This window comes from Tupaia chinensis, unplaced genomic scaffold, assembly GCF_000334495.1.
Source record: "Tupaia chinensis unplaced genomic scaffold, TupChi_1.0 Scaffold000023_1, whole genome shotgun sequence".
Taxonomy (NCBI): Eukaryota; Metazoa; Chordata; class Mammalia; order Scandentia; family Tupaiidae; genus Tupaia; species Tupaia belangeri.
Genome location: NW_006159453.1, coordinates 1,511,256 through 1,527,556, shown reverse-complemented (window position 1 = coordinate 1,527,556; position 16,301 = coordinate 1,511,256). Strand labels below are relative to the sequence as shown.

Here is a 16,301-nt window from a genome sequence, read left to right as displayed (position 1 = left end):
ATATTATAAAGATGGTGTAGTGGTTACATTGCTAGACTCCCACATAGTTGACCACAGTTAGAGTCCTGGGCCTGGCAGCTTAAAACTCATTCTGGGTGCATGTGGGTGCATGCCCAAATTTCTAAGAATGGGGGAAAAGGGATTGTGACGTGACCATCCTCCCTCAGTGGTGATTTTTCATTTTCTGTCTATCTCTCCAACAAGCACATGTGCATATAACAAATATCTCTTAAAAAACAAAAAAAGAGTATCTTTGAAAAATTTAACTACATGTATGTATGTATTTTCTTTTTTTAATTGCCAGAGGGTTGAAGTGCACATCAGAGAGAGAGATAGAAAGCATGTATCAGTGGGGTATGGTCATGGCACAATCCATTTACTACATTTCTCCATCCCATCAGGATTCTGGGCATTCATGCACATATGCCCAGTGTGTCTTTCAACACTGCCAGGGCCAGGATTCAAACTGCACTTGGCCGTATGGGATCTGGCTCTCAATGCTTAGTGCTTAACTACTGTGCTACAGGCCAGCACCTATATTTTCTTATTTACGAATATATAAACAGAAAGAAGTCTGAAAGGTGTTAACAATATTTTCTGGGACCAGCGGTTAGCGTAATGGCTATGTTGCTGAACTCCCACATAGCCGGCCACAATCATGTTGGAATTAACCCCTCACCACCTTCTCTTTAGAAGAAAATCCCTGAAAGCCAGAGAGCAAAACCATCCTGGCCTACCCCAAGCATTAGAGGGAACAATCATTCATAAATGAACTCATAAACGCGGAAGGCATTTTGCAAACTACAAAGCCTTATACCCCTCCCCACCACCAAAAACCCCCAAAAAAAAAAAAAAAAAAAAAACCAGTATTTTCCTTTGGGTAATGAAATTTTTGCTATTTCATTTTCCACCTTTTTGCTTATCTGTGTGCCACAAAAATATCCATATTGCTTTACTGATAAATATATCAACTCATGTGCCCATGTGCAGTATATGAGAATACAGCAGGATAACATTTTAAATTAGGGCCAGCTGGTGGTGTGGTGGTTAACGTGGCTGGATCTCACATGGCTGACTGCACAGTTTGAGTCCTAAATCTAGTAGCTTGAAAAACACTCCAGGTACATGTGTGTGTGTGTGTGTGTGTGTGCCCAAAATCTCCAAAGGAGGAAGAGGTGGAGGAGGACTGTGGTGTGATTATCCCCACCTGGGGGTGCATGAGTGTGCACTTGCACTCCTTTAATTCACTCTCTCTCTCTGGTGAGCATGTACAACCTTTGGCAAATTTTTTTTGTTATTGTTTTAAAGAAAATTTTGGTCATGTAACAGATTTTAGAAAGATTAGATTAGCTATACTTACTATTATTTCAGATGCAAAACACCTTAAAGGATCATTTCCAGCTTCTTCAGACTGTTCAAGAAATTGTGCTGTCAGCAAAGGGCATTTCAAGCTTTTCAAACAACTAAGGTATAAAAAATAGGTAACTATGAAATCAAAACTTCCCAAGTGTGAAAGGCCTGGTACTTCATATCTAAGTTAATTGTACATGAAAGATAACATAAGCACTGCCATGGTTTAAATGTTTATCCCCTCCAAAAATCATGTTGAAATTCAACTGCTATTGGAACAGCATTAAGAGGTGAGACACTTGAGAGGTGATGTGGACGTGAGGGCTACACCCTGATTGGTGGGATCAAGGCCATTACTCAAGGGCAAGTTTGGCTCCCTTTCGACTCTTTGCCCTTTCATCTTCTACCATCTGATGACACAGCAAGAAGGCCTTCACGGAATGCTAATGCCTTGATCTTGGACTACCCAACCTCTAGAACTGTGTGCCATTTTGTAATTCAGTTAAAAATTAGCCAGTCTAAGGTACTGTTATAGCAGTACAAGTGAATGAAGACAAGCACCAATAATTTAACTGATAATGTAATATCCTTCTTACTAAGGGGAGAACGTGAAAACATTTTGCCAAGCTCCCTGTGGTGAGTGAGATATGCTTCAGTTCTGGACTTTTCCACTGAATTCTAAATGTCTGTCTGAGGACAACTGATGGTCCTTGATGTAGTTTTCATTAATTAAGAAAAACTAGAACAATGTAGTTAATCTTTTCATAAAGTTTTATGTGGAAAACCAAATTTTAATCTGTGATTAAACCTCTTTCCTATTTCTTTAAAATCTCTCATGAAATAATTGATGTTATAAATGGTTTAATAAACAAAATAGGGGTTAGCAGGTGGCAGGGTGGTTATGATGCCGAATCCCACAGGGCTGACTGCATGGTTTGAGTCCCAAACCCGGCATCTTGAAAACATGCCAGATGTGTGTTCACGTGTGCCTAAAATCCCAAGAGAAATGGAAGAGAGGGGATTGTGGTGTGGCCATCCACCCTGGGAAATGACTTCTCACTTTCTCTCTCTCTCTGGTGAGCACACATGCCCTATAGCAAGAAACTTAAAAAAAAAAATAAGTAAATTCCCTAACATGGCTTTAGCCTCAAATAAAATAAATAATAATTGGTTCATGTAATTCAATAATCTAGTTCAGCACTAACAAATATAATGTAAGCCACATATATTAAGGTCTTTTAGTAGTTAAATGAAAATAGTAGTAAGAAATGAGAGAAATTAATTTTAATAATTATCTTTTTTTCTTTTCCTTTTAGTTTCGCTATAGGGTATGTGTGATTGCCAGGGACGGCGGGGGGGGGGGCGGGGAGTGAGAAAGTACCCCCCAGGGTGGTGGCCATGCTGCAATCCCTTCTCCTCCATTTTCCTTTCGGGATTTTGGGCAATATGCACATGTGTCCTGTGTGTTTTTCAAACTACTGTGACTTGAACTACACAGTCAGCCACATGGGATCCAACTGCTTTAACCACCATGCCACCTGTTTGGACCTTAATAATTACCTTAATCCCAACTGTGGATACCAGAGAAAGTGTGGGAGGAGGGTGGGAAATGGCAGAGGGTGAGTGGGAGGGAATCGAAGGGGAAAAAAGAAAGAAGTAAAATATATAAGAAACAAGAAATGGAAAATTATTTGTAGAAGATAACATGTATGGTAATATCTTTGAGCCAATATATAGTGTATTCTGTATGGGAAAACTCATTTTGTATGCTGCAATGAAATACAGTGAATGAATGTAAAATACATAAATTTAAAATAAAAAATTGGGGGCTGGCAGGTGGCATGGCGGTTAAGGGTGCTAGACTCCCACATGGCCAACCACAGTTCAAGTCTTGGACCTGGTGGCTTGCTTTCTCACTCTCTCTTTCTTACTCTGTCCTTCTCTGGTCAAATAAAAATAAAGTTAACTAATTCTTTTAAAAAATTAAAAATTAAAAATTAAAAAAAAACATTGTGTTATATATGTAAATACATATAATTTTATCTGTCAACTAAAAAAAATAACTGTCTTAATCCAATATATCTGAAATTATTTCAACATGTTAAAAAGTATAAAAAGTGAGGTAATTTACCTTAAAAAAAAAAGACCTTTCAAATCTAGTTATTTTATACTTAGAACACATCTTAATTTGGACTAGCCATAATGTCAAGTGCTTGACAGTCATATTGAATGAAGCATGTCTAGTCTATCATGCATCTGGAGTGAATGGAATTGGGTGGATGCTGTTCTGCTACTGTTTTTGTGGTCCAGCTGGATTCTGAACTGTCGGATGGTTCTACTGTTGCTTTCAATGGGAGAATAAAAACACAATTTCTCCTCAGAGAGAGCTCAGATCCCTGGACGTACATCTATCTACTTCCCCCATTTTCATTATTCATTTACTATGGTGAGTAAGGGGAGTATACAGAAAAGTATAAAATAACTTAAATAGATAGATTTTGGTTTTATAGTTTTTAAAAATATCAATGTCTCATTAAATGACAATGCTGTATCAGCTGAACCCATAGTCTTCTTTTTTATTTAATTATTTTACTTAACTTTACTCACCATAAATTTGACCAGAGAGGAACAGAGTGAGAGAGAGAAAGACAGGGAAAGTGAGAGAAAGCAACCCGCCAAATCTGGGACTCGAACCACGGTTGGCCATGTGGGAGTTCAATGCCCTTAACCACTACGCCACCTGCCTGCCCCCAAAGCCATAATTTTCTAAGAGCTGAAATCTGAACTAGATTTCTAACATGGAAAATAATACAAATAAATGTAAAATAACTTAATTATTAATTATTTAAGCCATCATGGGGTATTCTTAAATAGATACTTACAATTTTAGTAATTCATCCTTTAACTTTTCATTGTCTTTTTTTAGTGACTTTTCTTTGTCATCAATGACTTCTTCCACAAATGGTTGAGTAAATTCTATTAAGGCTTTGCAACACTGACAAAGGCCATAATCATCTGTTTGTATCTGCTCCTTTGAGTATGGAACAGGAAGTAGAGATAGCTGACTCCAAAGGGTAGACAGTGCTAACCCAACTGAATATGCCTTGTTGTTAGGAAGTTTCTGAATCACTAAAACAGAGACCAAGTTGTTACTTGAAAAAACCTCATCAAGTATGCAAAGTAATGAGACAGCTAATACATAATTACAAAATACCCACTATCCCCATTTTAACTACTCTGAAATCAGAATGATATATCATAGCTTAATTGGCAGTGTTTATTCCTTCTTAGTGGTATACTAAATAGCAATGCATTTATAAGCATGCTATCTTATCATAGATACCAGGAAATCTTGTGTAGGCATGTTCATAACCGATTATATATGTAGGACAAAAACACATTCTTCCCATATTATTTGATTATTATAAATATGAAATATGAGAGTATCATGTAAACTATAAAGTACTGTACAAATGGGAGGTATTATTCAATTTTTTCCTAGAAGATTTTTTAGTATTTGAAAGTGGTATGAGATTGGGGGGCATTCATATTTAATTTCTAATTCTGGAGGCCTCTATCCAATCTCTGAGATATATGTATTTCCTAAAATGAGAAAGAGCCTCTTTCCATGGATAAATACCATCTGCCTTAGTTACTAAGACCTATCACTTACTGCTACTGTGCTCAGCCATGGAGTCTTACCATTCTATACCTCCCAGCTTCATTCCTCCACAGTATCTTTACTATTCCCAACCCAACCTCTCAATGCAGAGGCCGAGCAATATCCTGCCTGATATATATATTTTCTAATTTTGTCAGAAGGTGTGCACACTCACTGGAAAGATACATAGAGAGGGAAATGAGAAAGTATACTCCATGTGGAATGGTTATACCACAATCCCTTCTCCTCCATTTTTCCCTCCCTTAGGGATTTTGGGCACACACACACACACAAGTACATGTGCCCAGAATGTTTTTCAAGACACCAGGTCTGGGACTTGACTGTGCAGTCAGCTATGTGGGATCCAGACACCTTAACCGCCACACCACGGGTCGCCCAGCTCTGTCTGATACTCTTAACCAAGATACAGAATTATCACACAGCTATCAGGCTGAGTACCTGAGACACAGTAGAGGTAATCTTTTAGGTAATCTTTTATCTGTGTTTAGCGGAAGAATGCTAGATATGATAATAAGGCTAGTTAAAAAAACTATAGGTTACTATAAAGCTCAAAAAAAAAAAAAAGTAGGAAAAATAGTAAGACATTCACAAAATATTTACTGAGTACCCAAACTATGCCAGGTATTGTCATCTTTCTATGAGTAGCAGGATTCAAACTGGCACTAGTAACATTAATTGCTACAGAATATTCAATCACAAACTTTACATTACTGTAGTGCTGACATTTGAGGTTAACATCAAGGTACTTACATATAAAACAAGAAATACTTTGATATAGAAATGTTCATTACCTGTTTGTAATGGCTGAAGTAGAAGAAGTATAACCTGGGATATCTGTTTTCCAGAAGGCTCTTCAATCAGTTCAAGCAAACCCAACAATAATTCCTTTGGTTTACATAACTATAAAAATATTCACAATTGAACCTGTTTAATACAAGTTGTATTTAAACATAACTATAAAATATTCACAGTTGAACCTACTTAATACAAGCTGTATTTATAGTCACAATCACTATTTTTAAGATAGCATATATTGAGAAAATATAATTCTCTTTGCTTAACAATGCAATGTCTCATACAATTAAAAAGAAAAAAAATGAAGTATTGACCAGCTGCAGAAGGGCATGCTGGATGCTACTGCACAGCAAGATGAGGTCATAAGAGACATCCAAGAATGATTCCTGGCCCACCCTAAAGAAACCAAGCTTGGCAGTGCACAACTGTAGTTACAGCCACTCAGGAGCCTGAGGCAAGAGGACTGCAACACTGTGAGACCTTGTCTGGAAAAACAAACAACAACAAAACACAATGCCCCCTCTACACACACATTCACACACAAATAAGTTTATATATGTGTGTGTGTGTGTGTGTGTGTGTGTGTGTGTGTGTGTATGTGTGTAAATCTATATCTACCAACAAACATAGAATCTGTGATGGACCAGCAGGTGGAGTGAAGGTTAAGGTGGCTAGATTCTACTATGTGGTTTGAGCCCTGGACCTGGTGGCTTGAAAAACATACTGGGCAAATTAGTACAAACATGTACCCAAAATCCTGAAAGGAGGGAGGAATAGAGAAGTGACTGCAGAGTGACCATCCCCCATGGGAGGTGTTTTCTCACTTTCTCTCCTGTCTGTCTCTCTCTGGCAAACACATGCACCCTCTGGCAAAATCTAAAATAAAAAAAAGAAAAAGGAGTCGACAGGTGGCATGGTGGTTAGGGTGGTGGACTCCCACGTGGCGCACTGCATTTCAAGTCCTGGACCTAGCAGCTTGCTTTCTCACTTATCTCTGTCTCTCTCTCTGTCCCTCTCTAGTCAAATTAAAATAAGTAAATAAATAAAGTTAAATAATTCCTTAAAAAAGAAGCCCACATTTTCAATAACTCATAAATCAATGGTGTTCTCTCTTTCTAAGTATATATTTGTGTACAGCTGCACTGCACCAATCTCCAAATGGTTTCTTATAATGTCTTTTTTCTCAGAATTTATCTTTGTTAGGCCTCACATTTTGACTTTCATTAATGACAGTGTGCAAACACACAGGGAGAGGAAAAAGGTAGGTATTTCTGGCAGGGTCTTACTATGTCACAATCCTCCTGCCCCAGATTTCCAGTCAGCTAGAACCATAGACTCAGGCCTCCGGTGCAGCCTTAGTCCTTCACACAGCAGAGATGTCCCAACTCATGCTACCGTAGAGGAGCCCATGTATCCGCTTCCCTCTGCTTACCTTTCACCAAGGGTCTGTTACTAAGGATGTTAGTTAAAACTGACCTGTGTTCTACTCCCTACTCCTATTCCCACTGTGACCACTTATATTATTGGTTTTTCATATTCTTTTAGGGAACACACCACAAAGAGAAGAGCACTGAGGTTTCATTCTAGTTCCACTGTTGTCACAAGATAGATCCGTGTCATTTGGAACTACTACTCTAAACCTTGAATTCCATATCTGTACGATAAGTCTACTTGTTAAAATACAGCTTCCCAGGTTACTTCCTGGCAATTCTTAATCAGTAGATCTGATTAAGATTAAATAATTCCTTTATCCAGAAAATTTTGGAAATGCTGAAATGAGTTGGCCATTCAGTCAACCGATTGGCCCTTTTCTGCAAAGTTACCTTCTGCATGTATTTTAACGGATTAAAAGTTTTCTTTCTTTTTTTTTTTTTACAGAGAAATTTTGCTATATAGGGTATGTGCACTCACCAGAGAGACAGAGAGAGACACAGAGACAGAAAGCAAGAAATCACCCCCCATGGGGCAAGGCCACGCTGCAGTCCCTTCTCCTCTATTCTCTCGGGATTTTGGGCATGCACACACACGTGCCCAATGTGTTTTAAGCTGCCCAGTCAGATACTCAAACTACGATCAACTACATGGGAGTCCAGCAATGTAACCATTATGTCATCTGCTGGTCCCATGAATTAAAAGTTTTCTCATCAAACAATAAGCACTGAATATCAAAGGGAATTGTAAAATAAAACTGTGTGTTACATCAAAGAGATCCTGGTCTTGTTAACTTACCTTTACCAAAAAATCAAGCATCAGCAAATAATCTTTCCGTTTATCATCTTCTTTATCATTCTGTAAAAGGTATCGAACAACAGGACCAACAAGATTCCAGCCCATACTCTCAATGATGACCTGCAGAGATATTTTTCAGACTAAAACACTGCCATCGATATAAGTCTCTTAGTGTGCTTTCCTAAGTTGGATGAGCTTAGAATTCTCTTGTAAATAGAAAAGATGAAGCAAATGATGTCCGTAACATTCCACCAGCATTGGCTGCTAACAGGTATCAACATTTTTTTTAAAAATTGCTTTTTGGAGAGATTTTTTGCTATAGGGCACATGTGCTCACTGGAGAAACAAAGAGATGAAGAGAGAGAAAGTGAAAAATCACCCTCTAGGGGGATGGCCAGGCCGCAATCCTCCTCCATTCTCCTCTTGGGATCCAGAGCATGCATGCACACACACCTATGATAGTTGTAGGCTGCGGCCAGCCATGTGTGAGTCCAGCACCCCGACCACTACACCACCTGCTGACTCCTTAAAATAGTTTTCAATACTTTCACTGAGGAAAAGCAAATAGATCTTTACTTTTGAGAAGATAAATTGGTCTTTCCCAGGATGTTAATGGTTCCTCTATTTCCAGCAACAGATCATTTGTTTAATATGAGGAAATACTTAACTTCTACAGAGAATTTTGCTCCTTGAGAATTTCTAAATATATTATAATTATTGTAATTTATATAAAAGGAGGGTATGTAACTTCCTTAATTTTCTCTTCTACAAACAATTTGCCTCTATTTTCAAAGATATTTCAGAATTCTTATTATACAAATAAAAGTTGTAATTTGTGACTCACATTCATTATCAAAGCCACTGATTTTTCAAAATTATCCATAATATACTCCACTTCTCTGGCCTACTTTGTACTTTAACTCATCAATATTTACCAAGCATGTGCCATAGATCCTTGGAGCTAGAAATAAAGTGAGGAAGACATAAAATAAGAGCTCTATCCTTATAGCATTTACATTCTGGACTCATTCTTAGAAAATCAGATCCAGGAAGAGAAAACTGCACAGGTAACACCTCGTTCTGACCACAGTTTCCTAAAAAAAGGCAGAGTACAAGGCACACAAAAAACGTCGTCTCCATCTGGAGAAAACAGGAGAGGCTCCCCAGAAGATATAATGGCTAACCTAAAGGTTGTTGAAGAAATAGAGACATGGGACCAGCAGTTATCATAATGGCTATGTCGCTGAACTCCCATGTAGTCAACCGCAGTTTGAGTCCTGGACCCGGTGGCTTAAACTCACGCCGGGCGCGTGTGCGTACCTGCCCAAGATTCCGAGAGGAGAATGAAGGAGAAGGGATTGCGGCGTGGCATCCCCCTGGGGGTGATTTCTTCCTTTCTGTCTCTCTGTCTCTCTTTGTCTTTCTGGCGAGCGCACACACCCTACAGCAAAAGCCTCTCCCCACCCCCCCCAAAAAAAAAAAAAAAAAAAAAAAAAAAAATTTTTTATATATAAATGAAAAAAAAAAAAAAAGAAACAGAGACATTTGTTAGCTATAGATAGGCAGAAAATATATTCAAGGCTCTGAAATAGGGATGTACAAAGGTATGAGACTAAACATGTCAAACTATCAATACGTCAGGGTATGTGAACAGGCAGTTCACAAAAGAAGAAATACTGTCTGTTCACATTGTTGCTCACTGATCAACTAAACATGTCATGTTTGTCAATTTGTATGCATTCCATTTCTGTTAACATTAACTTAGGTGTATTTGTGACAATTACTGGTTTTGTTTTTAATGTCTTTTTTTTTTAAGAGATTTTTGCTATAGGGCATATGCACTCACCAGAGAGAGACAGACAGAGAGTGAGAAATCACCCCCCCCCCAGGAGGTATGGCCATGCTGCAATCCCTTCTCCATTCTCTTCTTGGGATTTTGGGCACGCACGCACACACAACCAGTGTGAGTTTTAAGTCAACAGGTCCAGAACCTGAACGGCGGTTGACCACGTGGGAGTCCAGCAACATACCTATTACGCCATCTGCTGGTCCTGAATGTCCTTCATTTTATAATACCAAATAACATTTTTTTTTCCCTTTGGTCCCTCTTCTACTGCTTTTAGGCCTAAAACAAACTGCTCACCCTAGAGATTTATAAACATTCATTAATTTTTAAATTTCACTTTTCTTCTCATTCAGTAAAATTTGTTCGGGAACCAGTCATGGTGGCATGCAGGTAGTGCCACCTTCTGGGAGGCTGGAAGCATCATGGGAAGCCTGGGTTTAGTTCCCAGGTCAATGTGAACATGCCAGGTATGGTTACACACACCTGTGACCGGAACTATAACTGTGAAACACAGCAGAAGGATCACGGCACAGTGACGCCTTGTCAATAATACCTAACTCAGTCTCCTACTCTCTCTCTCGTCCATCCTATGAGGAAAAATAATTGTTTGGAATATGACGTAAAATAAAATCTCAGATTTTAGCAAAACAGGAGTCTAGCAGATGGTATAATGGTTACGTTGCTGGACTCCCACACAGTCTAATGCAGTTCAAGTCACTGCATGTATGCTTAAAATTCACACTAGGTGCATGTGCGTGCATGCCCAAATCCCACGAGGAGAAGGGACTGAGGTGTGGCCATCCCTCCTGGGGGTGATTTCCCACTCTCTGTCTGCCTCTCTCCAGTGAGCAAATGTGCTCTATACCAAAAATTTCTCTTAAAAAAAAAAAAGTAAAACAACCATGCTTTTTTACTTAATGGGATAGACAGTTCAGTTCGTCTCTCTGAATATTCTTTTGGTACAAACCATTTCTTGTGTCTGACATTCTTCTCCTGGATAGCCTCACAATTTATATCCTGCTTCCTTCAAATTTTTGTGTGACTTCACCCTCTCACTTACTATGCTCTATTTTCTTTATAGTACTTATCACTTTCTAACATGTTATGTATCATGTATGTATCTGTTTTCATTCATTAGAATTAAAGATCCACATGGGCAGTAATTTTTACTCAATGTTTTATCTAGTCCTAGCATCTACAGTTGAGACTGTTATAAAGCAGTGCTCAATAATACAGGTTGAATGATGTCTGTTACTTTTTTTCCCCGGGAAGACATGTATGTACACCAGAGAAAGACAGAGATGGAGAGGAGAAAGCATGCCCCCATGGGGAATGGTTACACCACAATGCCTTCTCCATCTCTCCCTCCTTCTGGGATTTTATGCACACACACACATGTGCCCAGCATGTTTCTCAAGTCCCTGGGTTTGGGACTTGAATAGTGTCAACCATGGGGGATCTGGCTGCCTTAAAACCAACCCACAGAGCCAGTCCATCTATTACTTTGAAATGTAACAAGTTATTCTCCTTTCTAAAGATTTGATATTCCTTTTTATTCTATTTTTTTGGTGGTTTATCTTTTAACACTTAACATTTTACTATCCAGGAATTTGTTATAAAGTTACTGTTTTTCCAAATTACTAAATATATGTCCCAACATTACTTTTTAAAAATTGTCTCTGCACTAGTCAGAGAGGGACAGAGAGAAAAGAGAGGGAGCAAGCATCCTCCAGTGGGGCACAGTCACACCGCAAATCCTTCTCCTCCATTTCTCCCTCTTGTCAGGATTTGGGGAACACATGCACATAGGATCAGTGTCAAGCCACCAGGTCTAGGACTTGAACCATCTGGTTGGCCATGTGGGATCCATCTCCCTTACCTATCAGGCCATGGGCTGGCCCAGTCTGGGGGAATTTTTGATTGTCATTATCATTACTGGGGGTAAGGTGGAATGCTACTAGTATCTAGTAGGCAGACATTAGAGATAATACTAAACTTCTTGCAATAAACAGAACAATCTCCCGCAATAAAGAATTGCCCTGTCCAAAGTACTGGGTTGTCAGAAAAGTCATGCTGCATTTTTACATAGAAAAAAATACATCATGACTTTCCCAACAACCCAATGTCAATATTGTCAAGATTGAAAAACACTATAGGCCTTAAGACAAATCGCTAGTCATATGCCTTTTTAAAAAAACACATAACACAAAGCAAATTAGCTATAAATCCTGATTAATCTTGACAGTGTCACGTGGCAAGTAAATTAAATTATAGTTAGCTTTAAATGTTGTCTTATCAATATCTGAACCCTTTCGTTTAGCAGACCACGTATTACAAAGGTGATTCTCAAGGTATTAAGACTAAGTCACACTTTACTTCTGTCTATCCAATTAGCTATTTAGAAGCATGCTAAAAATAAAACACTCTGGCATGCAATGCCTGAACAACTGAGTTCCACTTCCCTTCTCTCTCTGCCTCACTGATGTGGTGCTGATCATCATCTCTTGGCAGGCCTCTTCCTCTCAACCTGTTCCTTAAACTTCTCACTATAGTATCCTTGGCCTCATCTCCTCTACCCCTTTTCTGTGAACTCAAGCAAAATTTCCCTCCCTCAATGCTTCAGTTGCCTAATATTTAATAGTTACATACATGTTGGGCGTGTGTGTGCCCAAAATCCCAAGAGAAAGATGGAGAAGAGACTGCGGTGTGGCCATCCCTCCTTGGGGGTGATTTCATGCTGTTTCTCTCTGGTGAGCACATGCACCCTACAGCAAAACTCTCTCTAAAAACAATAAACAAACAAAAAAGTGTAAGGAAGTCCCCAAATCCAATCAAGGTGCTTTGGACAGACTCAGGCCACCATGACTAGATCATGACAAAGAAAATTCCTATACAAATAAATAGCACTATAATTGAAAAAAGAACCTGTTCTTAGAAAGAAAATGGTCTTCCTTATACTCAAGAAGTGGAGTCCAGGGCCAGCCTGTGGCATGGTGGTTAAGGTGGCTGAATCCCACATGGCTAACTGTGTGGTTGACTTCTGTACTTGGTGGCTTGAGAACATACTGGGTGCATGTGCATGTGTGTACAAAGGAGAAAGAAACTGAGAAGGGATTGTGGCATGACCGTTCCTCAGGGAGAGTGCTTCTTCACTTTCCCTCCCTGCCTCTCTCTTTCTCTGTCTCTAGCAAGCACATGTACTCTCTGGCAAATTAAAAAAAAAAAAAAAAAAAGGAAGAAGAGTCCAAGACAAAAATGTGACAGTGTGTATAAAAGCTGCATCTCTCGAAAACAGTTGTTCCTGGTCCACAAACAAGATCCTCTCCCATTGTATAGAATGATTTCCTGAATTACTGGATAACGATGATACTGGATAGTAAGGTCATCCAGCTTCCCCCTTGCTCTGATTTTATACACACAAAATATTGTTTTGCTTAAAATTTGGTTTTGTAGGGCCAGCAGGTGGCATAGTGGCTAAGGTGCTGGACTCCCATGTGTCCAACCCTGGTCCAAGTCCCAAACCTGGTGGCTTTCTTTGTCTTTTTCACTTTGGTCAATCTAAAAAATATTAATAATAAGTGAAATAAAATAAATAATTCTTGTTTTCTTTTTTAAGAGAGAATTTTGCTGTAGGGTATGTGTGCTTACCAAGAGACAGAAAGACAGAAAATGAAAAATCATACACCAGGTGGAGGGCCATGTCACATTGCCTTTTCCTTTAGTCTCCTCTTGAGATTCTGGGCACACACGCAAACTCACCTGGTGTGAATTTGAAGCCAGTAGGTCTGAGACTCAAACCATTGTTAACTACGCCAAAGTCCTACAATATAACCATTATGCCATCTGCTAGCCCCATGAAAAAATAATTCTTTTTTTTTTTTCCTCTTTTTTGGAGAGGTTTTTGCTATAGGGTACATACGCTCGCCAGAAAGAGAGAGACAGAGAGACAGAGAGAGAGAAATCTGCCTCCAGGGGGAGTGGCCATGCTGCAATCCCTTCTCCTCCATTCTCCTCTTGGGATCTTGGGCACGCAAGCACACGTGCCCGGCGGTGTGAGTTTAAGCCTCCGGGTCCAGGACTTGAACCACAGTTGACTACATGGGAGTCCAGCAACATAGCCATTATGCTAACTGCTGGTCTCAAATAAATAATTCTTTAAAAAAAAACAATCGGTTATGCATACAAATCTGGCTGAAGGAAAAGAATGGGTTTATTGCCAAAAATGAATATCTAGCCTGCCTGTATCTCTCAATGTAAATTAATGATTCAAATGCCACTTTTTGATCCTCTAAATAAGAAGTAATCCAAGTCCTTCTAAAGCCTTTTATTTACTGTAATGATAGCACTTATTCCATTTATTCTCACTCCTCATTGTTTACTAGTTGTTTAAATATTTATTTCTTCTACCAGACTATAGTACATAAATTTATTTCTTCCACCAGGCTATAGTATATGAATGTATTTATTTATTTCTTCCACCAGACTTAAAGTATATGAATTTTCCAAATTCCGTTTTTGACTTTCTACAATTTCCTACTATGGAAATTTAAGTTGATGCTTAATGTTTGATGAATAAATGATGGCATAATGTGATTTTCTTACCAAATAAGGACTGAAATGTAAACATGAAGGTTCTATTTACCTTATTATTTTCATTTTGAATAACTTCTAACAGCTGGTCTACATGTCCTTCTTCTATGCATCTTTGGCCTGCTACTTGAAATAGGCCAAAGTCTTCCTCTTTAAAATCTTGCTCTTCTAGGATTTGCTGGCAAAAAAAAGAAAAAAACCCACAAACAATAACTAAAATCATACACAAATACAAATTCAAAACAAAAACTTCTCAATTTATTTTCTCTCTGAAAAAAGAAAATTTTAGGCAATTTAAATTTTAGATAATTTGCACATAAATACATGTATGAAAATTAGGATTACCTTAATAAATAATCAATGATCCTATAATCCACTGTACCAAACAGGTCTCTTAAAAGGATCAGTATCTAAATTAAAAAGGTTATTAGACAAATGTGTCACCTGAAGAAATAATCTACCTGAGAAATAATCCCACCTGCCTTCCTGCCTTTATGCTATTTCAAGGTCAAAAAAAGCAGGGATTAAAGATGGTAAACAATAGAAGTGATCACAAATGTAGTTAATCTGCACCTTTCCCATATTTTAAAAGGTGTTTAATTTTACAAACAGAAAAAATATTTACTTACACATCTCTTTATTATGGATTGAAGTTCCTCCACAGCCATTCCTAGTTTTTTCCCCTCAGTTTCAATGCTGAAATGTATCAACAAAAAGAACAGTTAACTATTTGTGATATCACATTAAGTTTTCATAAGTGTTTCATTCTGATGAATTATTAGTAAACAAGAAAATGTAAAGCGAAATATACCAAACCTTAGTATGTTAGCTTAAGATAGTTTTAAAAGCCCCTTTTGTATCTATTCCTATTGCATCTTTTAAGTTTTCTGAGCATAGTTGTGAAAGAGATCTTTAAAAAAGAAACCTCCAGGGACCAGCAGTTAGCACAATGGCTATGTTGCTGGACTACCACGTAGTCGACCCCGGTTTGTGTCCCAGACTCGGTGGCTTAAAACTCACGCCGGATGCGTGTGCATGCATGCCCAAGATCCCGAGAGGAGTACGGAGGAGAAGGGATCTTGGTGTGTTCATCCTCTCTGGGGGGTGATTTCTCACTTTCTGTCTCTCTGTCTCTGTCTGGCGAGCGCACGCACCCTATAGCAAAAACCTCTCCAAAAAAATAATAATAATAAAAAAAGAAACCTCCAGAGTATTTCCAAAAGGCCAAGCAAATTACGTGCTAACAGGATTTAAAAAGGCAAAAAATTCCTTTTATGAGAAAATTTCCAAAAAGGTGGGCCTGAAATCCAAATTCTAATCATTTGAGGATTTAAAAAAAAAGTGTTAATGTCCTATTTAACAAAAAATGGGGTGCAACACAACTAAATCACCCAGTAGGTGAAGTCAGGCGCCCTCCACCCTAATTCCCTCTAGGAGTAGTAGTTTCCAAAGTAATCCAGACGGTGAAATCACAACACGGAGACAAGGCAATCGGCGGCCCTCAGAACACCGTTGCGCGACCGCAGACCACGGTACCTCGCGGAGAGGAAGGCTCGGCCCCAAACCCGGGGACAGCCGGGTCTTCAACGCAGGACGCTCCAAGGGTAACACCCCAGCGCGCGTGCGGGCGGCATCCAGAGGAAGCCATTTCTCCTAATTCCTACTTGCCTAGGCATTCGGGTCCCACAACTTCGCGGGGCCTGATCAGACCACCGTGCCGAATCTTCTCAGAAGCTCACCGCCAACAGGGAGCACCTGCTGCCCTACACCTCCTGGCGCGTCCACTTACCGACCAGATCTCGTCGCTCT

General features: G+C 39.0%; 1 protein-coding gene across 1 annotated transcript in view; it reads right to left on the bottom strand.

Moving 5' to 3' along the window:
- Positions 1–16,295, bottom strand: part of GLMN (glomulin, FKBP associated protein) — a gene marked incomplete at its 3' end in the record, with an annotated part of 29,292 nt that extends 12,997 nt beyond the window's left edge. The window contains 7 exon segments of the mRNA XM_027770468.1: positions 1,361–1,463; positions 4,233–4,479; positions 5,824–5,932; positions 8,057–8,176; positions 14,545–14,670; positions 15,122–15,188; positions 16,282–16,295. Of these exon segments, the coding sequence (XP_027626269.1) occupies positions 1,361–1,463; positions 4,233–4,479; positions 5,824–5,932; positions 8,057–8,176; positions 14,545–14,670; positions 15,122–15,160 (744 nt within the window).
- Between the last annotated feature and the right edge of the window lie 6 nt (positions 16,296–16,301).